Source organism: Pyxicephalus adspersus, chromosome 6, assembly GCF_032062135.1.
Source record: "Pyxicephalus adspersus chromosome 6, UCB_Pads_2.0, whole genome shotgun sequence".
In the NCBI taxonomy this organism is placed as follows: Eukaryota; Metazoa; Chordata; class Amphibia; order Anura; family Pyxicephalidae; genus Pyxicephalus; species Pyxicephalus adspersus.
Window position 1 is genome coordinate 34,664,070 of NC_092863.1, and position 25,540 is coordinate 34,689,609.

General features: G+C 39.5%; 2 protein-coding genes and 1 long non-coding RNA gene across 4 annotated transcripts in view; 2 read left to right on the top strand and 1 right to left on the bottom strand.

The window, feature by feature from the left end:
• The first annotated feature begins 2,121 nt into the window (after positions 1-2,121).
• Positions 2,122-3,908, top strand: NOP10 (NOP10 ribonucleoprotein). The gene is made up of 2 exons (XM_072413754.1): positions 2,122-2,281; positions 3,545-3,908. Exons 1-2 carry the CDS (start codon positions 2,228-2,230, stop codon positions 3,683-3,685), a joined length of 195 nt encoding a protein of 64 aa, XP_072269855.1. The 5' UTR covers positions 2,122-2,227; the 3' UTR covers positions 3,686-3,908.
• A 3,081-nt stretch (positions 3,909-6,989) lies between these two features.
• Positions 6,990-25,540, top strand: part of SLC12A6 (solute carrier family 12 member 6) — a 38,157-nt gene continuing 19,606 nt past the window's right edge. The window contains exons 1-11 of one of the 2 annotated variants that reach the window (XM_072415189.1): positions 6,990-7,124; positions 7,978-8,250; positions 18,970-19,014; positions 19,104-19,192; positions 19,856-19,978; positions 20,078-20,224; positions 20,323-20,377; positions 20,564-20,694; positions 23,130-23,371; positions 24,532-24,746; positions 24,839-24,997. In XM_072415189.1, the coding sequence (XP_072271290.1) occupies positions 7,073-7,124; positions 7,978-8,250; positions 18,970-19,014; positions 19,104-19,192; positions 19,856-19,978; positions 20,078-20,224; positions 20,323-20,377; positions 20,564-20,694; positions 23,130-23,371; positions 24,532-24,746; positions 24,839-24,997 (1,531 nt within the window). In that variant the 5' untranslated portion in view covers positions 6,990-7,072. Of the gene's footprint in view, positions 7,125-7,977; positions 8,251-15,251; positions 15,734-18,969; positions 19,015-19,103; positions 19,193-19,855; positions 19,979-20,077; positions 20,225-20,322; positions 20,378-20,563; positions 20,695-23,129; positions 23,372-24,531; positions 24,747-24,838; positions 24,998-25,540 lie in introns of those variants that run through there. The other variant, XM_072415190.1, reaches the window with a different exon arrangement.
• On the bottom strand, positions 7,912-15,146 carry LOC140333507 (uncharacterized). Its single transcript, XR_011921379.1, has 3 exons — positions 15,036-15,146; positions 8,527-8,671; positions 7,912-8,211 (listed from the first exon to the last, which is right to left on the bottom strand). It is a non-coding gene; the product is annotated as an uncharacterized lncRNA (long non-coding RNA).

Below are 25,540 nucleotides of genomic sequence, written 5' to 3' on the forward strand. Positions count from 1 at the left end.
TAAGATTCCTGTCCCTTAAAGCAATACCTTTGTCCTGACTGTCATGGAGGAATTATGGAAACTGTATTACCAAAAGTAATTTTACAGTTTTGTGTCACCAGCATTCCATAAAAATATGTCCTTGGATGAAAAACCTAAATCATACCTTTTGTTAAATGACTTTACTTTTATTGTTTTTACAATTGCTTTAATTTTGTTACGAGTATTGCAGTAAACCGTTGTTACACCACAATTTCTTAAGAGGGTACTTAGGAAATAGGCTGACCTAAACACGTTCCTTATTCTGTAACAGCAAACATATTGCATAGTTGTTTTCACAGATTAATAATGTTTTCTCTAGGGTAGAAAAAAAAACAACTGTTTGTTTAGCTTTGTATACCACAAAACTAACACGGACAAAAGTTTTCATATTCTGTAAATAGATAATACTATGTACAACCCTGGCCAAAGTAGTTGGTGCTCTCAGAGCTCAATGAAATAGTGTTGTGTAGCTCTTAAATAGTGATTAAATGTCAGGCAGTTGTCTTGTTTAAATCTGCATGCTTTGATAAGTCAACAAGTAAACCAAAGCAAATGTGAAAAGAGATAAAATAAAAATTCTGCAAACATTTAAAGATTTCTTTTAGGTAATTAGTATTAAATGTCAATATAAGCTGAAGCCACTGAGCTGTGTTATTCTTAGTCATTCTTAAAAACTGTCCAGAGATTTCAACAAAATCCGTGTGTAAAAGTACTGGAATCCTTGTTTCGGCTCTTGACACGGGAACTTTGCAAATACTGTTGGGTGGTGGAGTTTCCTGACCATGAAAAAGTGCTGATACACGTCATGTTTGCTTCAAATGATGTTGGCATTTTTTTCACCAACTGATGACTCACAGCTGGACATTTCGTCTGCTTACAGCCAACATTGATGCACTCTTTTCTTTCCATGGATGCTGTAGCATGTTTCCCTTTTACTGATTTGTAAGAAGCCCTATAATACATATGTTAGGCTCCTGCATAAATGTTGTTGTAGGTTATAAAGTCCTCACACTCTATTCCACATTTTTCAACCATTTTACCCTACTAGAAACCTTTTAAACAGTTTTTAGGTCTTAGTGAACCCCTGCCAAACCAATTAGGAATAAGTGGCAACAATTCCCCTATACCAGTGACCTGTGGGATAAGTGCCACTCTTACGAATAAAACAATCATTAGTGTCCTGGTTATGCCAAGTGTCTCTGACCTTGGAACTACACAGGCACCATCAAATGGGAGGTGAATCAGCCTCAGCTCAAGGAACCCCTAGCAACATCTGGAGGAACCCTAATTGAAAATGGCTACAATAAGAGGTGTGTTTATAAAGCAGTGAATCTGACATTCAGTGAAACATTCTTTGGAGGCAAATCAGTCACTGCCATTGAAACACATGGACCTGGAGGACTCTCTACTAGGGAATGTTTCAGTAAATGTAAGATTCACTACTTTATAAACAGACTTGTAAGTAATACATTATTTCCTATTCTACATGTGATGTAGTCTAATACAGAAGTCTGGTTAAAGTGTTTCAAAATGTCAGTGTGTAATTTGCAATTTTTTAATATGCATTTATTTTATATTTTCATCCATTTGTGTTGTGTGTCTCTTTATCTCGCATAGCACAGTAAATATTATTTTCTGCATACCATGTAAAGCACACACTACAAGTAGGCTCAGAAAATATTTCTACATTTTTAGGCCACAATACATTTTTTGAGCGGTTTGCTACGAATGTTTTGTTTTTTCCCACACCTCTATCAAGTTTTATGTTCAGGTATTAGAAGATATTGAAATCTTTAACTGCCTTGGCATCACACCCAACACTAATGCACATCAGCCATCACGTGTTCTTACACCAGAGTACATACAGCCTCCATTATTGAGGACAAAAGGTGGTTTACTTAGAGCAGAGTCAGTAATAATAAGTGTTGCTGCATTTTATCCATAAAGAGGAAATGAAACGCGTCTGTCAGAACCCCCCTGCTCTCTGACATGCAACACTACACATTACAACATCCACCTGGCTTCCCTGACCGGGAGCCACGTGTAAACCCTCGCCCCACTTCACACCCATAATCCTCTGCGCTGAAAATGCCGCCTGTCACCGGAAGTGACGACCAAACAGGAAGTGGCTGCGTGCAGGCGGAAGCACGTTGCTGAAGATTGTAGTGGAGATTTGTGGAGCAGACGGAGAGTGCTTGACGGCAAGATGTTTCTGCAATATTACCTGAACGAACAAGGGGATCGGGTGTACACCATGAAGGTGAGTGGAGTGCTCAGAGCCCGAGTGTGCTGGGGACATTTAGAGGGCTTTACCTTCCCGGGGCTCGAACAACGTGCTGGTAGTTTATGCCGAGCTGCAGCATCTGGGGAGTTAGAAGAATCTTCTCTCACAATGAGTTATGTATTGTCTGTATGTCTCTGCTGCTGTGAAGGCCTTTCGTCAGCAATCGTCCCATTTGATGCCTTGGTGTTCATATTGGTTAAAGAGAACCTGTCCCCCTCCCATGCGGATCACTCCCAGATTCCCCGCTATTGCCATGAGGAGGGCGGGCTGTGGTGTACTAGCAAAGCCTCTGATGTGGAATATTCAATACCGGCTCTGGTATCAAAAAATAAAGGCCCACTGATGTCTGTATGATCACATTTTGCTGCTATGTTTACCATGTTGTGGCGACAGGGCCTCTTTAAACTGAAACTGCAGATAAAAATGTTTTTAAAAAGTGCAGACTTATTTGTCATTCCAATTTTTGCCTCACATGGTAGTAGGGATAGTGGCCTGCACCATTGTAAATCAAGTCTGCAATGGCTGGTTGCACCTAGTTTCATAAACATGCAATTAAGAACTAATAATGAAAATAGAACTTTTAAAACTATACATATAGGTGTAAAGTCAACTCATGACTGACCCTCACACTCCTATAGATAATGGCAGCCATTGTGCTCATTGGTTCCCCCAACAACTCCTACAATGCTGCAAGATACATTAGGGATGTAGAGGTTCAGCAACAGGAATTGCAAAACACTGTGAACCAACAGTCCCAGATGTGTCACTTTCCAGAGACTTTAGTGAAAGAAGTGGTGGGAGGAAATTGTAGGTGGATGGAAGCCTCTGTGTTGTGACCATATGTTCAGTAAACGCACAAAAACAGCTAGGTGGACGCTGAAAAGTGCTGGGTGGTGCAACCAGCTAAAAGGGGCTGGGGAGAACACTGTGAACCTAAAGGTAAATAATAGATATACTTTATAGCTAAACCTGAATTTTGTTTCTAATTTCCCGTTTTAATTGGGAAAATAAAAGACAGCATAAAGAATTGGATATCATATATACTTTGCCCTAACTGGGCAGAACACAGGATCACATTAGGCAGTGGGATGGCACGGTGCCAGTAGGAATAACATGACCATGGCAGATATTTCTTTTATTCAACAAATGAACCAATCCTGCATATCTGGCCATCAATATAGGACTCTACAAGATTTGGACGAGAAAATGTAACGTCTTATTTTTCTTTTTTTCTTATAGAAAGTAGCTCCAGATGGACAGCCAACCTCTTCAGCCCACCCGGCACGCTTCTCCCCAGATGACAAGTACTCACGACACCGTATTACCGTCAAGAAACGGTTTGGTCTACTTCTGACACAGCAACCAAGACCTATTTTGTGAGCCTTGTGGAAAATTACAGTCTTTTGACTTTGGCAGAAAGTTGAATTCATCAAATGGCTGACGGACAATAAAGGATCAAGTGTTGGAAGCGTCTTTACATTGTGGACATAACAATCCAAACTTTTGTACATTTCTCTTTTTTTTTTAACAATGTTCACGCCTTTGTGATAAATCCATTACTGCTTTGAATTCAATAAAATAGCAGAGGCAATGTTTATTTTAACATTGTACATTTCTACTTTGTTTAAAATAGTGTTGCTGAAATGCAGCAAATACTAATGGTGTGTTTGTGTGTTGTGTGTGTATGCTGTGGGTCAACAAGTAGAGTATTAATCCTTGGCTATGCCCAACTAAAAAAACATAATGGGGGGGGGGGGACTATTTTATAGTATAACTGTCACTCCTGCAGTCATGTGACTTTGGGGGCTAACAATTGGCTGCTAGAATCCAGCACTGGCATTAGGTAACACGATCCCCTCATATCTGGGAGCATTCTTTTAATTTGTTACATTCAGCAATGAGAGTGTTTGTTGTATCTGTTTGATACATTTGTTATTATGTAACTTCAGAACATCTTTTCCTTATATTATGAACAATAGCAGAGGATTTCAGAACACAACTCCCTATCATACTTTCTGTTTTGGGGTGAAATGCTGTGAGTATTGCATCCTAGGATGGAAAGTGTATCACTGAGTGAAAGTAACTGAGCCACCACATCTAAGGACTTGTAAACTACAACATTGCAGTTCTATCCTAGGTGTACTGTGAGGTTGAGATGTTCAAATCTCAGGAATATAATTTTTTGGCAAGTAAAATGGCTCACACATCTGTATTCTGGGAACATTTTTGATTGCTTGAAACTCAGCTTTGACATTTGCTTTAACTGCTTTAACTCTTATGATTGTCACAATGTATTCTCTACATCACTTCCAATGAACAGGGACAACCATTGTGTTTTAAAGTTGTTTTGCAGTCAAATGGAAATGATGTGTACACAGTAGATCACAGTAGGAAATGATGTGTACACAGTAGATCACAGTAGGAAATGATGTGTACACAGTAGATCACTTGCCCACTGTGGAGTTGGTCAGCTGTACTTATTTCCTAGTTTCAGAATTCAGTTTCCAGGTTGAGCTCTGTGACCATCACCCCTCTACTTCTTGTAACCTGGACATTCACTCCCCATGATCTCCTTTTGCTTGGGTGTGTGTATGTGACTCAGGAAGCAGTAATGCTAACCCAGAAGGTACCAAAAGTGTAGCTCAACAACAGTTTGTCAAAATCACACATCCCTTGACAGTCAACAACAATATGCATTTTAATTGGTTGAATCAATGTGTTTGCATCAGCTTAAGTTGCTTCGGCTCCCCAAGTGGTTTAAGTAAAAATGAGATGTAATAGGGTGGGCTAGGGGGATCTCTGGTTGTTGGAAACATTCACCTGGTACCCCTACCACCTGCTAATACTCCAGTTACTGCTGGTTACTCTGTACAAACATGAGGAACTCTTGCAAACTAGCACTGGGTAGAAATAAACATGCTGTAGTTTGAGTATATTCCTTCAGATGAAACGCAAGAAAAGATGGATGCCACCAGGTAGGAGTGCTTTATTTGGGGCTTGTAAGTAATCAGCTTTTTCATGGGCAGGCTACATTCTGTCTGGTAAAGAGCAGGGTCTCACTTTATTGTTGTGCTTGCTTGCAGCTTCATTTATTTATATGATCCTGGAACTCTCCTAATGCTCATAATAAACGACAAGGGGTATATTATCCAATGTATACTCACTACAAGTTAGCTACACTTGTTCAATTGATTGTTGATACAATTATCTAATCAACCAATCACATGGCAGCAGCGCAATGCATTTAGTTATGTAGACATGAAGATACTGAAAACTGAACATCAGGATGGGGAGAAAAGGTGATTAAATGACTTTGAACATGCCATGGCAGTTGGTGCCAGGATCAATGGTCTCAGTATTTCTGAAACTACTGATCTGTGGAGATTTTCATGCACAACAATCTGTAGGGGGGATGCAGTGAACATACCAAAATAGGGAAAATATCCAGCAAGTGGCAGTTCTCCGGTGAAAATGCCTTGTTATTAATAATAATAAACAGGATGTAAATAATGCAACATATTACGCGACATTGTACATTAAATGGGGGTTGCAAATGACAGATATGGACAGTGACAAATACAATACAGTCAAAATACAGAAAAAGACGGGTAGGCAAGTTTAAAAAAATGGGTTTTGAGTTTTCCTAAATAAGCAAGTAGGAGCGAGCTGAAAAGGATAAGAGACCGTTCCAGAGAGTTTGGGGCAGCTCTAGAAAAGTCTTGGAGCCGTGCGTGTGATGAGGTTATAAGCGAGTTGGCTCCATATGTCAGAGGAGAATGGCCACACTGCTTTGAGCTAACAGATAATGGTAAATCAAATAACCACGTTATCATTTCTTACCATCAAGGTATGCAGAAGAGTATCTCTGAACATACATGTCAAACTTTGAAGCTGACGGGCAGCAGCAGCAGAATTTGGTACCAACAACACAAAAGTATACATTTGTCCTGCCTTGTATCAATGGTTCAGGCTGGTAGTGGTGATGTATTGGTGTGGGGGATATTTTCATCACACTTTGGGTCCTTAAGTACCAAGTGAACATCATTTACTTCTACAGTCTTTTTGCTGACCATGTTCATCCCCTATGACTGCAGTGTACCCATCTTCTGGTGATCACGTCACAATGCACAAATGACAATGAGTTCACCCCAATCACCTCCACAGTCACCAGTTCTCAATCTAATGGATCACCTTTGAGATGGGAGATTCATATTATAAATGTGCATGCTTTCATGGCAATATGGACCCTGACAGCACTTTGCTGAATCTGTGCCTCAAGGAATGATGGCAGCTTTGCATAAGTGGTGGACCAACCCAGTGCTAATGAGGTGTACCCTCACTTCAGACAGATTCCCTCTCACTTCCTATGGAGTCCCCCTGACAGGAAGTGATGACTCCACAGAGGGGAATAGGTAGGAAAAAGTGACAGGATTTTACCCTTCCTTACTGTATCTGAGCCCTGACACCACAATGACATTGGTTTGTATATATGCAGCTCATTGACACGTACTGGATAAAATATAATTACATTGGGTAGGAATATAAAGACACCATGACAGGCAATGTAACCTATGAGTGTAACCCCAGCCGGAGCCTTCCATGGGGTGTATGCAGCATATATGATATATATAGACATATGTAATATGCCTGACACAGGCAGTCACACCCCACATCTTCACTTCCTTCCCTTTGTCTTTGCTCACTGAGCCCAATTACAGCTCATGCGTTCCTCCTGTCCCTGCCCTTACACAGGACTATAGACATGCTATGGCAAGCTGTACACAGCCCGGACCGCACACTCTCCTCCATCCAGAGAACGGTACAAGCCCGCTATAAGGCCGCTTCATGCTACCCGAACCACGCGCGCTCCCGCTCCGCGTGCACATCACCACGTACGGATTCACCTCTTCTTATTCTAAGACGCGCGCTCACGTAATTCTCCTGCACCGGCTTCGCGCGCTCCCTGCACATCGTACACCATATTATGCAAAAAGCGGCCATGCGCGTGCACGTCTCTGCAGCTGCTCTCCTTCCCCCGTCTGTCCTGTTATTCTGTTGTTTTTAGCTGCTGACACCCCCTTGGTCTTTTTCTGTCTTTTCTCGCCTGGACGTGTCATCTCCTCCATGCATTTCTGCTAATCCTTATCTCATTTGTAGACTATTCCTCCTCACACGCCCCCCTAGGCTTCTTATATACTGAACACCCCACCCACAACCTATAGTCATTCCTTATCATCACAGACATTGTGTATGTAGCTGGCTGTCATCATCACTTCTTCATGCTTCCTTCTCTTCATGGTCTACAACATCTTCATTCCTGGATAAAGCTGAGCTTTTCTGCCTTCTGCACTCTCAACTTCCCTTCTCTGTTTCTTTCAGGGTAATTTGTCTTTGTTTCGTTGTTATGGCTTTCATTATTTTGTTATCTGAGTTTCCAAAAACATTTTTTATTCATTGTTATATATTTATTTACTATAGACCAGTCTCTTGTTTCTTTAGGTTGGCTTTTGTCTTCTGTCATCCACTAAGATGAGTTTAATACATATAAATGTATCCTCACCAATATAGGTCATGCTTTGCTTTGATTTTGGAGGTCATAGATGAACTTATATAGTATATATGTATATTTGTATTATTTTACATCATCAACATCTTACATACGTCTTGTTTAGGTGTAAAGGTGGCCGCCAACAGCGAGGATTTGGCGCCAATGCCTCCCAAAATGGCGTCAGTAAGGTTTACCGTGACCCCGACCAAAATGGATGATTTAGGGGGCGTTTCGGACTCCAGCCCAGATCTCAGTTCCTCTTCTCGTGTCCGATTCAGCTCAAGGGATAGCGTTCGGGATGGTAGCCGAACTGATGTGTACAGTGACAGCTCTTTGGCCACCACTGGCGTGGAACCAACTAGTGAGAGGACGAGTAACCCAATGGACAGCGGGGAAGGTAAGCCACCATGCAAAGAAAAAAGACACAAATTAATTATTTACTGAAGAATATATATATATATATATATATATATATATATTGAATTGTGTTTGGAAATTCTGGTTTTATACAATCATACTTTGTATTCAGAAGTATGTTCTTCACTTTTGGCCAGAGATTGACATAACTATATCCTAGTAAAAATATCTGTGTGCCTAATGAATATGTCAGCCTCTAAAGTCTTGTAGAATATGTATGTGGATTTATACAGACATCACTTTTTGATGAACATACCCCATAATGTTTGAGTTGTTACATATCGGTGGCTCAGTGGTTAGCATTCTGTCCGTTGCAGCGCTAAGTCCCAGGTAGGCCAGGACAGTATGTGCATGGAGTTTGCAGGTTCTCCTTGTGTCTGTGTGGGTACTCCGATTTCCTCCTACATTCCAAAAACATGATGGTAGGTTATATGGCTTCCCTCAAATTGACCTTAGACTGTATGAAAGACATACAACCATGGTAGAGACATTAGATTGTCATAGAGCTAGTGACAAGACAATTGACTTTTTAAAGCGCTGCATATTATGTCAGCGCTATATAAATACTGTGTAATAATAATAACCCCATTGTCTTAAAGTGCCCAAATATCAGTATTTCTGTTTTTTTTTTTTTTATCTCCCAAGTACATGCACTCCCCCAGCTCAGATTCAGTGATTTGGGGTAACTAGAGATTGCACGGTGACTTAATGGGAAGCTTTGTTTCAGATTGAACCAATGTATAGCTGGTTATACACCTGCCTAATCTGAATAACAAATATTGGGTGAGCTACATCACAAATGCTGGTGACAAATAGGGATACAAGACATTTTTTCAAAATTCTATTTCAGTTAGAGAATTGTTCCTAGTAAATCATTTTCATAGACATTTATCAATACATCTATCTCTAAAGGCAGTTACAGGATAAAAAGATATATTTTAAGGTGACGTGGAGTCCCTTTAATAAACATTTATTATTATTGGACAAAATTACCTGGCGATTATGTGAATAGTGTTTCTCTTGAATGACCTGTTTTCTGTTTGGGTCTTCACTCTTCATAATGGCTTCTTCATACTTCTATTACTTTATCCAGCTAACATTTTGCTGCTTGTCTTCTTCTTTTGCCTTCAACTTTTCCAAGCACAGGCAATCATCTTTTCCATTGAGTACGCTCTAACAAGGCAGCAACAAGTCTAGCCATCAGGGCTTCTTATAGGATTTGATTTGTTGTAGGATCCTTTTGCTTCCTTTCTTGTGCTGTCCAAAATACTTCACCAGCACCAAGATTCAAAGTCAGCTATGCTTGTTCTTTTGTTTCTTTCTTGTTTAGTTTTCATGTCCAAATGCTGTTAAAATTTATTATAGTCTGGGCAATTCTTGTCTTTGTTCCTACTGATCAGGGGTTTTCAGCTCCATTGTTTGAAGGCCATATTTAGGCCAATGTTGTCATAAAAACCTTCATTTTATTTTCTGACTTTCTGGGCTCTTTTTATAAAACAGGGAATCTGGCATTCCCACAAACATTTTCCAGTTGAACCTTCCAGGTGTTCTATGTGTTTCAGTAAATGATTCCCACCAATAGAACCCTTTGTAACCCAACTCTTACTAAATTTATTGTTGTCTGATAGAGCAGTGGTCCCCAACCTTTTTCAGGTCGTGGACCACTAAATGCACAGACTCCGGACTGTGCATGCACGGGGAGCCATGTGTCACTCAAAGGGGAAGAAACTACCCCCCAGAGTGACTCCATGATGCCAGAACCCGCCCACTCTCCCAGAGCCTGCGATGCATACGGGAGACATGGTCTGTGGCTCTGGCTGGTGCACCCCCCCAAGTGGGGTCCTTCTCCTGACCCTGCTGGTGGGTGCACTTGACAGATCCATGGCCCACCTGTCAGACGGCTGGGGGTTGGGGACCTCTAAGTTAGAGAAATACTAAAAATGTGTACAAATCCTAGCCCTGGAGGACTAATTTTGACACCACCCATTACAGACAAGTCAGTAGTTTGGAGTATCCATTCTAGGTTCTTCATTCTTAGGGCACTTTTAGACCTGCATTATAAACTGTGCGGTTCTCTGTTCACGGGTGCACAGCAAGCTGCTGCTATGTGGTCGGGAGAGGCAAACCACACCCCAAGCAACCAGATATGCACCCTTAGCACAATTCCTAAAAAAAAACCATACAGCCAAAAATGACTCATCGCTTTAAGAAACCTCTGTGTGATCTGCCGCATCCACAACCTCGTGCAAAGAAGCCAACCTCTCCTATTCACTCAAATAGGAAAGTTTAGGACTGTGGTTAAGCAGAACATTGCAGCTCTCCTTGAGTCTGAATGGTCCTTAATCCTACAAGTATAAATCTTCATCATATTTCATTGTTGGATTGTTTGAATTGTTGGATCATTTTTTGATCCAATGTCTGTCTACTACTTTTACAAGTGTGCCATTATCAACCAACAACAACCAAATGATTTCCTAGTTGTCACAGCCTTCATTTGGCCCATGTGTTTGGTTAGCTTTGTAGTATGGGAGTGAGAGGTCACTAACTAAAAATTAGGAAAGTGTACATTGACTACCATAGAGAAGAAGAACACTGGAAGATATTAACCTAATGGAGAGGTATAGGCCCACAGGTCAGTTCTTGGGGAAGAGAGGAGAATCACAGGCTATAAACTGATATAAAAGAATAAAATGTACCACAGTGTGGGGAGGGAAAATTTTACTTTGGCATAGAAACAGTAAGTTTGTTTTATACTTGCTTCATATACAGCTCTGCCCATATATTGGAGAAGAGATTTAAGATTTTATTACACTTTATTCCTATTCTATTCCTGATGCTTTTGGAGCATCCTTGACGAGCAGTCATAACTTCACTTTTTATTCAATACACCAGTGTCTGACTCAAATGACATAGATCCATTGTCTGTTTGTTATAGTCACTGCTTTTCTGCATTAGCGATATGAACAATGTTCCATGCATGTCTAGAACTGATGTCCTGCATGTGGTTTCCCTGTGCTTTTTATCATACCATTAGATCACATCAGTGAAATTAAATTTAATTTGCTGGAAATGTATCACATGTGATTTATTCTTTTTTTTTTACACAGCATGACTATAATCACTTGTAAGAGTTTTCTGTGTGATTGCTTTTTAATATTCTTCTATCCTCACAAGGCTGCTGCATATGTGAATACCTTAATGATTGTTTTTTAATGTAGTTTCACAATGAAACTTTTTTTCTAACCTAACTTTTATTTCTTATCACATAATTATAACTCATCCCCATTCTGATATAGGGAGATGATTTACTGTTATATCTGCATTGAGGAGATTTCTCTTTTTTTTATCTCCTAATGGGCCTGAGTTTTGAAAGCTCTTTAAGGCTGGAGAGGATACACTTTTATCAGTGAACCTACATACTTGTTATTTATATCTGGGATATGTTTATTTCCCTAGTGGTTGAACTTGATGGACTTATATCTTTTTTCAACCTGACTAACTATGTAACCTGGGTGATCCAGAAAACTTGGAATAGATCTGGTCGAGGATTGAAAACATTTGCTAACAAATACCAAATGACTTTTAGGAAATCCATTCCAGGTATGTTGGATCACACAGGTTTACTGATGAAAGTGTATCCTATCAAGCCTTGGAGAGCTTTCATAAATCAGACACAATGACTTTGATAATGTCACTAGGTCTCTGAGCTTTACAATACTGGTTGGGTTTAACAGATGGGAGGGGGTCAGAAGTGTGCTGTACATATATTCCTGGAAATATCACAGTACTCTGCTTTAGTACGGCTCTCAGGAGTGCTAAGCCTTGATACAAGCAGTGAGCTGGCTCTTGGGAGGAATTTATTTTCAAATCAAAACATCTGGATGGATGGATGTAAGTCTGGAGAGGGTGGGCATTCCTAGGCAGATTTACATGCAGACTGTCCTAGGTAACGTTACGCTTTTATGTAATGCTGAGCCTGTATGACTGAAAGAACTAAAATCCAATGAATAAATAAAAGGGCTAGATGATACTTAGTTCATTATCCAGGAAATAAGGCTATATCTGACTTGCTGCAGATTCTAAGAAGCAGATACAGAGAGAACACAGGAAGTGAAATATAATCAGTAATGTCTGCACAGGAGAGGAAACTATACAACTGTTCATGACCTTCATAAGTAGGCTGACGTTTAACTTCAACCAAACTTTCAGGGTTTCCTCACCCGGTGTTCTGTGGATCCCCAGAGCTCCTTCAGAGTCTAGGGGTTCCTTGAGCTGTGGTTAATTGACTCCCCATCCAAAGGTGCTTGCATCCAACACCACTCATCAGAGCTAACAACATGGTACCAATTCTCTTTTTTTCTACCTGTAGGTTTAGCATTCTGACCACCACAGTAAGGTGGGTATTCTTCCCATTGATCACTAATATTGGAAGTGTCCCCCATGAATTCATTTTAGCAGGGTTTCCCAAGACCTGAAAAACATTTTAAGAGTTCATCTGGGGTAATAAAGTTGAAAAAGTGCTTTAGACTGACCTTAACACTAACCTTCCCACTTCACTCAAACCTTAATCTGCACAGCACTGTGCACACCCTGCTGACTATCTGTATGAACTTTCTCTCTGTATGGACACTTTTCTCTGTAATTGTAGCTGAATGTCAAAGTGTTATTGTGGTGACTACAGTGGTATATGCTACCACATGGAGTGATGACATGGCTGCTTGTAGCCCGAGTCGTAAGTTCACAACCTTGCAATTAAACTGCGTACAGAACTGATTCAACTGACTTTTCTTTGCGTTAAGTGGTTTTTATGATCTCATTTAAATCTATGGAAATTCAAACCCAGCATGCAGCAAGTCAAAAGCCGGTCAGAAGGTAATCAGCTGCAAGTTAATTTCAGTTGTCAGTAAATTCTGAATTACATCAAAGACCCCTTGTGTTGTTTTCCAGAAGCCCTGCAACTACAGCTGTGTCACCATCTTCAATATGGTGGTGGTACAAGGAGGAAGCAAATTCAGTAATAATAAAAGTTTAGTATAATACAATAAGGCTTACACAGACTGATTCCCCAGCGTTTAACCTGAGGCTTTCAAAGCCCATGTTTGAAATCCCAATGCATTACAATGGGCTAATTTACACCAGGACGTTACCTTCAGGCCTGTTTATGAGCTTTATCTTAAACGTTGCTTGCAATGTTTAAAAAATAAAAACGTTGTGTTAAAGCTGGAAAACGCCCAAAAACGCGGGTAAATGCTTCCATTGATTTCAATAGGGTGTTTTCCTGTGTTTTTGGGCATTTTTAGGAAACTTAAAACATAAACGCAGGAAAACACGGCAGTAAGGAAAGTTTACAGGTGTTTTTATAAACGTCTGTGTAGACCCAGCCTTAACAAGTTATTTATAGAGATGGAAACTGTTGCAATTAAGCATTTTAATAGGAATAAACAAAAAAAGTTTCTACGCTTTTTAAATGCAACTTTTGGTGACAGGGTCTCTTAAACATGTATTTATGGCCAAAACATTTTGTTTTAGTATTTTATAGAGTAATCTTGGAGCCTCTGTCAGGTTATTTTTGGCTACGTCCCTTGCAGCTCCTTTTTTTGTCCTGCCAATTATATGTCACTGAGAGCGAGGGAACGCTTCAAGTTTTCCAGTTGTCACTGGAATAAAATGTGATGGTAAATCTAGTAATAATGTCCCCTCCTCTGGTGACAACTGTGTCACTATTTTCTTTCACTTCCTGTGGTCTTTCTGTAAAGGCTCACTCATAATATGCATAGTTCAGAACTAAATACACAGAAACTGCATGCAAAATGACATATAATGTCTCATAATTCTCACTGCAATGCTTAGCTACCAAAAATTGTAGGCTGCATTCATTTCTATCTGTATCTATGTGCTGCCTCATTCATAGGATCATTGTTACAACAGACAGCAGCCCAAGCGCCCATGTATTGCTGTATATCATAGGGCAGCTTCATGTGTTACAGTGTAACAGTACAGTGTTACTTTGCCTAACAAGAAGTTATATTAAGTGATATTCTTGCAGCCCCACTGGGAAACTTTTTACTGTTCCCAGACATCATGCCCTGCACTTACAACATATGTGCGTCACAACTCATGTTTATTCCAATCACTGGGATCATACTTCATGAAGATTCCTAAAGCAAAGGAGATTGAGTGGAGATCAGATTGCACATAATTTATCAATCTGGTCCATGTATGTGGGCTTGCAAACAGGAAGCCTGTAGTGTATGGGAAAGTATCCTGACTTTGCTTACTCATGTTTATTAGTTCCTCTTAGTTGTCACTGCAATGTACAGCCCTGCATAATATGTTGGTGTTTTGTAAATAAAGTTTCATAATATTGATAATAATATTAATAATAATAATAATAATAAGGTCACCACTAGTATTCTACTCCTTAAAGCCCAGGATAACCCATAGCCAGGAGCTTGGTGACCTTGTTATTCCTGCTAGTTATAAGTCACCTTCCCTTGTACTCGTACCTAGCACTCCCTGGTCATGTGACACAACACTTTGTAATATATTTATATAAACTCTTGCTGGCAGGCATTGTACATTACATACAAGCTCAGCATTGTCTGACCCTACCCGAGGAGTTCATGCTAGGCTAGACCCAGAGGTAGGCACAATACTACTAAGTGTAGGATGGGGTTGCTATGACATTTGTTTTTATTGTACACCTAGGAGTCACACCCCAGCCTGACAGCAGTTTATGAGAATGTTTTAATAACAGACGCTCACCTTGGCTCCTATTGTACTGCTCAGGGAATAAAGTTCATACAGGAACCTAACACCCACAGGTAAAGCCGGCAACACGTCTTTATAACACCTTCAGAGGAGAGGCGGGGTTAGGTACCTGCATGCTTTGCTTGCTGCTAATGGCACTGCTGTTTCTTTAAGAACAGGCCCCTCCCACTTAGATTGGAAAGGAACATGTGACAGGGAAGCCCAGGCTGAGTCTGAGTTCCAGCAGCAAGAGGGAGATAAGTGGAGGGACAGAGAGCAGAAAAGTTCCCAAAATAGGAGACAGCACAATACACAGATAAGAGTTGGGAGAAGGGTGGGGACAGCCTGGTATGAGAATTCCAAGCACAGGATATACTGAAACCCTGGGATGAATGCTGAAAGAAAGGAGTGTTAAATTAGCATAAGAGGGAGACCTCCCAGTACTAAAAAGAGCTTCTCGACATTTCAAGAACATTCAGGAAATAGGGAGACGTAAGCAGGCTGAAGAATTCAGGATGGAAAGTTTGAACTGAAAGCTAAACGAGAGCGTAGAAGACAACTTAAACAGGATAAGTGGAAAAAGTGTTACCAACAACACAGCATAAACATGCCACATTTTACTGTCACCAAAGTACTGGACCCTGAGGATGACATAGATGTGGAAGGCTTTACTGCCCTGAGAGATGCTGAGAATGAAGATTCCTGGGGGACTGGTAAGGCTCTGATATTGTCACTCCACCCAGCAGTCTGCTTTCCTGATCACTGGTTTACAAAACTAGCAGATGGGATCGCTTTGACCACAACAGATTTATGGCTGGATCAGTGCTAGCTGGTTATTACGTGTCACCGCTCAATCATCAGTTTGATGACAGGCTGTAAATGTTATAGAATAGGGCCTCGGAGTAGGGATTGTAATAAATAAATGTGGTTATGCTTTTCTGATATTCTCATATTAAAAGGGTGATTAGGCTAAAAATGCTTAATTCTGATATAGGCGCATACTATGGTGCTAGGGGACTTTCCATCAACTTTGTCAATGATGTAAATTTATGTGGATTCTACTTATCAGCATGTGAATGGGTATTCTTTACAAAGTGAATTTTCATCACAGTAATTGGAAATTCCTGTGCAAAGTGCACAACCTCTACTCCTTTACTAAATCAGCCGTAATGTCTGATAATACATCATACTTTCCTAGTTAAGCATATTTATAAGCCAACACTTCATGGGCACAAGGGTTGTTTTGCATAGTTTACAAGTATTTGTAAGATATATTTAATTCTGTTAGACCTGTAATGCCACATCTGTCAACTTTACTGTCAGCTTAGAATGGGACAGGGGCATAGACAAGCCATGCAAATACATTTTTAATTGGGAGGAAAAAAATGTAAAATAAAATGTTTCTGTTTTTAAGACACTTAAGCTATGTTTATATGTCAGGACATTCTCACCCGAGATGAATGGTCGTGCTTGCCTCAGATGAAAATCTGACATGTGTATAAGGTTCCCCCAACCACAAAGGATTGGCGAGCGACTGATCGGAAATAACTGGTGTTTACTTTTATGGAAAAGAGCACAGCAGAGTGCCGCTAACTCGTCCTCCCTTTTCCTCTCTTTATTTAACAGAACAGTGCCCTGTGTACACTTTCGTTCATCTGTCACTGCAAATGATTATGAAAGTCATCTGGTGTCATCCACACAGTAGCACATGCAATAGTTATGCATTATACCACAACGCACATCCACCTGTCTTATTTGATGCTGACACTATTTATTACATTGAGAGGGGCAGTACACAGATTTGACAAAAATGCATGCAATAGTGAAGTGTAGAAACGAACTGCACTGCATCGCATATAGTGAGAATATCAGACCTTGCTTTGTATGCAATGCATGATGTTTCTGTGTATTGGACACCATGTGCGGTGCAGTGTACCTGCATGTAGTTTGAGCAAGACCTACAGCTACCTACACATGTCAGATGATTCTTATCCAAGATGAATGGTCTGCTTGTCCTGGGCAAAAATCTGATACATGTACAGGTCCTCTGACATTGTTCATAAATCTGTCATGGCAGATGAATGACCATTCGGGAATGATCACTGTGCACTCCTATGGAGGACAACACAGTCGGATGCCACTCACTCATCCTCCCACCTCCTCTCTCCATGGAAAAGAATGGTGCTGTGTGTACAGTACCTGTTCATTTATCTATCACTAGAAACCATCATGAGAAATCGTTTCCAACAACAATCATCTGATGTCTGTATGATGCAAGGCTGAAAGCATTATGAATACTCTGTACCATTGTCTATACCCTTAACTGCTCAAAGCTTGGCTACTGATGCAGCTGTCTGTTGCCTGGAATTTTTTTGCCATCTGTTTCCACCGTTCTTTAATTGGGTTCATTTTCTACAGCCATGCAAAACTTTATGGCCTAAAACACCTAGCTGTTGACTGTGGAGACCATAAGCGCTGCCCTGCGCCTTTCCCTGCATATTTTCTGTTTTATTGGCCTACAGCCTTGAGAGTTTCTGAGCCATTGGTTGCAGAGGCTCTGCCAGGATGCTTGTTTGCTCCCGTATTTGACAAGCTTATCCTGAAGGAGTTCCAGTCTTCTGATGTAACTCCAAAATTAGTTATGTCAGCACCATAACATTTAAGAATCAGTCTATTATTTCAACCCAAGCTTCTTGTCTGGGGTCTTTTAGAACCCCTAAATTGCAAAGACCTTCCTGTTGTATCAATTGTTCTTCCATGAAGAATAACAAGATGCTTGCTTCCCTAAAAACGTACTAATCTTGTACCTGAATAGGGAGGGCTTTGTAAAGAGGTAATCTGTCTAGACTATGTATCCAGTGATCTAAACAAATAAATGTAATGGTAGAGTGTTTTTAAGGACCCAGCTAGTAAATGGTTGAAATCCCATTCTAGAGCCTCACTGTCAGGTCCTGTCTATCTTGTCTGTGACTTTACAGTCAAAAAAATTTCTTAAAAGAAGCCTTACTACTTCAGTTGTTTGTTATAAAGTGTTTGGGTCAGATTGTTGTAGTAGTACACTTAAGCTGTAATGGTTTACTGAAAGCTTTACCGTTCATTTCCTGAATCGGTCTCCTATCCTTACACATGATCCTTTCAGTGAAAACTACATCTAGGATCTACCCTTGACTAAGTATAAAGTTGCTGTTGGTGACTGTCTTAACTGGCACACTATCCACGTTCAGAGCACCCAAGCTTGTCTACTAGTTCACCTGCAAAATTTGGAGATCAACAAACTCATAGCACTGAATGTCTTTTAAGTTCAAAAATTATCCATGGAGAGATTTTTTCTCTGTCTGTATATATCATAGACAATTTTCTACATGTCCCTGGTTTTCCAGCACATCATTCCTATTTTTATACTAGTAATTTTGTGGCCCTGCCCTTTGGTCTCTGATCTGCACATCCATGCTGGCACCAGTATTGTGTATGTGTTTAAGCAATGCATTGCTATTCTAGTGCGGAGTCTCAGTCTTCTGCTACCCCGCATGCCTCTAAGTGTGTCCAGCATCTTTTGTTTTCTCTGTGACCCCTCTTCACCCATTCATAGCTTTCAGCTTTTGTTGTCCTCTTCTGACCTTTGTGTGTTAGTATCCCACTTGCCTCTTCCCAGTTACTGACTTCTTCTTGAACCTGAAAATGCCTGTTTTGCTGACATTCTCCTCACCCTGATTCTTGGTTTATTTGTGACTGGTCATTTTGGTCAGTATTTTTTGTTTTCCAGTACAAATTCTCCTGTAGATAGCAGTATAATTAGGAAAATTACCTCTTGTGTCCATAGGGTGGACTCCAAGAGTACAAAATTCCTATTATTATGAGTACAAAATTCCTATTTTACACTTCTTCACTAAACTATTGTAAAGTTTTGAGATACCAAAGATCATTTTAATTATTTTTTTTCCCACTAAAGATCGAAGCCAGACATCCGTAACAGAGGAAAACAGCAAGCTTCTAGGTATCTTTTTTTTTTTTCTTTAGTTTAACACAGCTTTGTATTAAGTAAAGCATGCGGCAGTTGTAAAAACTAAATATTATCTTCTACAGAGATTGACCGCAGGAAAAACTCCGCTCTGTACCAGAATCACAATGAAGAAGGAGAAGATTCCTATGACAGAAATCTGGCTTTGTTTGAGGTAATGGACAAGTGGTGACTTTTTATCACATTATCATATGAGTGATAGAACTTCAGCTGTGTCTCTGTAGAACATCATTTCTCAACCAGACTTCTGTGTAACCCCAGGGCTCCTCCAGAGGTTGATAGGGGTTCCTTGAACAATTACCAATTTGTACCTCTCAGGTCAGTTACCACTGGCATCAATGATCTTTTTCACTATTTGTAGCTTCACATTCTTCCCACTGGCCAGCAATATAGGAGGCATTACGCGCACTGACCACCATGCTCAATTACAGCAGGGCTTTCCTAAGACCTGCAAGTTATTTCAAGGGTCACTCCATGTGTAATAATAATAATAATAATAATGTGTAAAAAGGTTGAGAAAAGCTTACATGGAATATATTATCCAAAAATGACCCCTAAATTGAATAAGTGTCTCATGATCTGTGTTTTGCAACCTTCTTTTTCTAACAGTTTACCTACAAAGGATGTGGTCCTTCCAGTTTTAGAATTTTTAAAATGTAATATGCAGTAATAAATAGGGGTCTAGTTATGTGTCTGAAAAAAAAAAATTTTAGTCTGTATGTGAATATTAAGAATAAGTTGCATAACCCTAATAAAGCTTTATGTTTATGTCCTTGTAGTATATGATATTATAAGAATGTGTTACTTTTATGTGCAGGAAGAGATGGACACACGTCCCAAAGTGTCCTCCCTCTTAAACCGTTTGGCCAATTACACCAATCTTCCCCAAGGAGCAAAAGAACATGAGGAGGAGAGTGAGGGTAAAAAGAAGCCAACTAAGGTGGGGATATAATTGCAGAAAAAATTTTTGAGATCTTCCTAAGTTAAACTTGTCAGTTTATTACATTGACCACCCCTGTGTTTTTTTTTTTTTTTTTAGGCTACTCGAATGGGAACAGTCATGGGGGTGTACCTTCCATGCTTACAAAATATTTTTGGTGTTATCTTGTTTCTTCGTCTCCCTTGGGTAGTGGGGACTGCAGGGGTACTACACTCCTTCTGCATTGTTTTTGCCTGCTGCTGCTGTGTGAGTAGTATGCAAACATATTTGTTTTTTCTTTGTTTTTTGGATGTATTATGTAATTTGGATACATGGACAGATGTAATGTCATTTTCTCTTTTCAGACCATGCTTACAGCAATCTCAATGAGTGCTATAGCAACTAATGGGGTGGTACCAGGTAATGTCTAAACTTATCCTGCTTAGCCTGTATTCCCTGCCCTTTTCTTTATGACTTATGATTTCTATATACTGTTTTTTTTATTGTTAGTAATTTATTTTTTTCCTTTGAGTTGGGTCTCCTTTTTACTTTTCTGTTCTAGGTCATACTATTTTTTGTGATTTAATGTTCTTTCTCTTTTATCAGCGGGTGGTTCATACTTTATGATTTCCCGGGCACTTGGTCCTGAGTTTGGAGGTGCGGTTGGTCTGTGCTTCTACCTTGGAACAACATTTGCTACTGCTATGTATATCCTTGGAGCAATTGAGATATTTCTGGTAAGGAACGATGACTTTTTTAAAGGCTTTCGTTTTTTGTTTATTTATAGTTATATTTTTTTGCTGTAGTGAAAGGTAAATTTGTTTCAACTGACCATATCCATGACAAATCTCTAAAGCAATTGAACTTTCTTTTTAGATCTTTTGATCTTCTTGCCAAGCAGGTATCTGCTTGGCAGAGAATTTTGAATTTGACTGAAAATTGCCAAATGCTTGACTAGCATTGCAATGATTTGTCTGAGCATCTTAATTTTTACCTTACCCTTAGTAAAGGTGTCTTCAAACATCAAAAATAATTCATGCAATCCAGCAATTTAAAGTTGGATCAGGAAATATTTGCATATTCACAGGTCACTACACTATCCCATATAGAGGTTCACAATTCTGTCTTCTGGTAGCTGTTTGATGGAGAGTCAGGGAGGTTTTAAAACCTCCCTCCCCTTCACTCCAGTAAGCAGATCCCATAGTTTCTGCCAGCACCACTTCTCTTCAAAATTCATGCCAGCAGCAAGATGTGATATTTTTGGAGGTGGAGGAATCTAAAAGGATCATGCACTCTCTTTTCTCCAGTTTTTTTTAGGGCATTAGCAATTTAGACAATACTGTTAGATAAAAAGGGAGAAATCAGACCATGAGAGGAAAGTCTGCTGCTAGCATGTTCTGAGAAGGGGTGGGCTTTAATTTTACAACTCTCTTCTCTGCTCCTTGTGTTTTGTCCCAGTCCTTTCACTGTAGAAAATTGCTAACAGCTGTTAAAAGGTCCAGAGAACCTGTTAATACTCACCATTTGTTTTTATCATCTGACATTCAGACATTTTGCAGGGTCATAGCAAGTATCCAAGCATTGCAGCAACACTCTACAGCAGTATTTCTTGACCTTTTTAGTGGGGGAACCCTTTAAAAAAAACTTCTAGGTCTTCAAGTAACCCCTGCTATAATTACTATTTCCACAGCTCGCAGTACATTAGTGTGGTGGTCGGCGGTAAGAAGAATGCCTTACATTGCTAGCCATTCAGAAGGCTGCCACCCTTAGAGATAGGCAAATGATCATTTTGTCAGGTAAATTGACCTGAGAGTCGCACACTGCTCATTGTTCAAGGAAAACCTAGTCTCCTCTGGAGGAACACTGATCTACTGTGAACTGCTGAGGAGGAGATTCTAAAGGAAAACAATGCCTTTCCTCTAAAATAGCAAGCAATAATAATTTCACCCCCAATTAGTCGGGTTTCCTGATCACAAATCACTAAACATATATGCTTTTTTATCTTTTTGCTCTTTATGATCTTCCTTGATAAGGTTTTGGTTTGTAAAGGATTAGCGTACCCCTCTCATTAAAAATTGGCAAATGTACTTAATTTATGTGGTACATTTCTGTTTCTAACTTTCAGGCTTCCAGAGATAAGAAAGGTTAGAGGTCGCAGCATTACACTGTTTACAATTTAGGTACCTAAAGTCTTGGGACTGGGTTTATACTGTAGAGATTTCTTTCTGTAAGGAAATCACTGATCAGGATAGCTATAAAGAAGGATGCAGAAGAGCCTATAATCTATTGGGCTATATTGACATCTTTGCATTATTCTCTCTAGGAGTTTTTAGTGTAGGGATGTAAGAAAATATATTAATATTGTCGGTGATATTTATTGATTTTTGTATTGATTCTTACACTTGAGTATAGGATTATTATAAATTACTTATTGGCAACGGGATGTTGGTCTGTTTTCAAGCAATAGTTGTACAATTCAATCAAGATTTGAATGGTAACGGGGCTGACAAGAAACAAAACAGGCTGGGTTATTGCAGCATTCCTTGAGCTTTAGGATTTGTTTTATATTTTGAATAATTAAAGCAGATACAACGTATCCTTGTTTTGTTTTATTACATTTAGTTGCTATATAAATACTCTTGTCAGTTTGTAGTTAATGTAATTTGCCTGTACATATACATACATTTTAGATGTAGTGTAGCTAAAAGACTTTGATTTTTTTCACCCTAAATGACCCTAAAGGAAAGGTCAAAAAAAGAACACCAATACCTGTTTTTATGTATCCTGGTGCAGGGTTACTTACTGTAAAAGTGGAGATGACCAAGTCTCTATGCAGACTTTATTATATTTCTATATGTATGCTTTTTGTATAAAAATGTTCACCAAGCACCCAGTGGTAAGCCTATAAATTTGTGTTTATCTCAAGCATATATTCCCCCTGCAAATGTAACGCAGTGCTTTTACATCAATCCTAGTGTAGTGTGTGTTTTTTTTTGCAAGGTTAGATGTTCATAAACTTTTCAAATTAATATATCTCTTTTTTAAAAAAAATGACCTGTATTATTTGAAGGAACCTTTAGCACATGCAGTGTATTATTAAAAGTCTGTATGTGATGATTAACATTTTCCCTGATCTGGTTGGCCATTACTAACAATTTTTATTTCTCCGCAGGTGTACATTGCTCCTGAGGCTGTCATTTTTAAAGCTGAAGGAGCAGTAGAGAACTCGGCGGCAATGCTGAATAATATGCGTGTTTATGGCACAATTTTTCTCATTCTTATGTCTGTCATTGTTTTTGTGGGAGTACGTTATGTGAATAAGTTGGCATCACTTTTCCTGGCTTGTGTCGTACTCTCTATTCTTGCCATCTATGCAGGAGCACTAAAATCTGCCTTTGCTCCACCTGAATTTCCGTAAGTCTGTAGCCATACTTAGTTATGTTCGAAGAATTTCAAGAGCTGTTAATATTGTTATTACACATTGCACATAGTTGTGCATACTCATTAAGCTGCACAGATTCCATTTAGTTTTATGAATTTCACAAGATCTGAATTTTTGCTGTAATCATTACTTATATTTATCACACCAAGCATGCGTGTGGAAGTTCATTCAGTACACAGCAAATCCTGGCATCTTTGAATGACATTTAGAAAAGAAGATTGCAGGCAGGCAGGTCAGTATGTTTTGTTGTAGAAGGGACATTGCCTGGCCCTTCTGGAATTAAAACCCTGTCGGCAAATGCAGAACGTTACATTTGAATGTTAGCAGTTTTTCTGTTGTATGATTCCTAATTTGACAGGTGTTCAGAAATTCATGGCTGTCACCTCACAGTAAAACTGTGACGCTGACAAACTGACAAACTCCCACACGCCAGAACAAAGTCCACAACTACAAAAATGCTAAAAATTTGTGAAACATGGTGTGCACGTTTATCTAAACACTGCTTTAGTTATATCAATAGGAGCTAAGGCTACGTACACACGCCATTGCCCAAGATGATTGGTTGTGCTCATCTCAGGCAAGATCCTGAAATGTGTACTTATACTGTATGACATCGTTCATCAGTATGTCATGGCAGATCCACGAACAATGATTAGGAACGACTGCTGTGCAAGTCAAGGGAGGAGAGCACAGTGGGTAGTCAATCATGAAAAATATTGTTTCCAATGACAAAAACCCAAAGTGTACGTAGCCTAAGTGACACATACACTGATAACTGTACCTTTACTGTGCAGTGTATCGGTATATGTTTTTATCGTTTTCCCTCATGTTCTATGCTGGACACCACTGTAGGCAAATTTGACATGAAGCAGTATACTGTAAAGGCTATTTTCCTTTTGATAAGCTATAATATTTTTAGCGATGTTGCACCCAATTAAGGGTTGGTTTATTATAGAAATGTATTTACTTTTTTTATTTATAATTTCCCTTAAGTTTTTTAAAGTGAATATTTGTTTTCTAGGGTAGAAAAAATGACCTAAACAGCCCCCCCCCTAAAGTAAGGGAGTATGTGTGCATGCTATATAAAAAAATGTCTACAAAAGCTCACGATTTTTCTTTTTCTCCTACACAGCGTCTGTCTACTTGGAAACCGTACACTGTCTAGGCTAAGATTTAACACATGTGCCAAGACCGTGCACAAGGACAACATGACTTTAGTGTCAGACTTGTGGAACTTATTTTGTCATCCTGCTGGACACCTAAATGCTACCTGTGACGAATACTTTTTCCATAACAACGTTACAGAAATACGGGGGATTCCAGGAATGACTAGTGACATCTTATCTGGTAATTAGCATTGCTATAATATTCCCACTTTTTAACTTAATTTCTTGGAATGCCATGCTTATCTATTGTTCTGCTTTTTATCTTTGTCTCAGAGAACCTATGGAGTAATTACCTTCAGAAAGGAGAGATTATTGAAAAGGCTTCTTTACCATCTTCTGAAGTGGTGGGCTCCCTATCTCATGATTATGTTCTAGCTGATATTACAACATCATTTACCCTCCTTGTTGGCATTTTTTTCCCTTCAGTTACAGGTATTGTTTAGATTCTTACTGTACATGACAAAAATATACATTAACTCTTAACTGTACATTACAAGTCTAAGATAACATTGACTGGGGCACACTATAAATGTTTCTGTAATTTTATTCTTGACTTGTACTTCTGGTTGCCATGTTGGTTACATTTCTGAAGTTGTTGGGTTCATTTCAATGTTGGCCCCATTAGCTTCTACTTTTCTTACCTTCACTCCACCCCATTGCCCTGTTTAGCCATATGTAGTGAAAAGTAGATTCCCTTTGTAGCTTCCAAGTGACAACTTTAGGCTTATAATAGGCTAAAGTGTCTCTTACTTCATAAGAACATTGGGTGTCTGAGGGAAAAGGTGCAAGCAGCAGCCCTGTCACATGGGAAGTAGGTGAGTTGCATGCTCCCTCGTACTCCCGCAGAAGTATTGGAAGCTTTCTTTACATGTGGTAGCCAAATGGAGCAGAGCGAAAGTAAAGCACATACTACATACATATGTGCTACTAGTGGAACGAAAATATTTTCAAAATGGTGAAGTCAAACATTGCTTC

Coding starts and splice junctions, on each gene's coding strand:
- NOP10 (XM_072413754.1), top strand. CDS start 2,228: ATGTTTCTGCAATATTACCTGAACGAACAAGGGGATCGGGTGTACACC. Junction 2,282..3,544: donor ATCGGGTGTACACCATGAAG/GTGAGTGGAGTG, acceptor TTTTTCTTATAG/AAAGTAGCTCCAGATGGACA.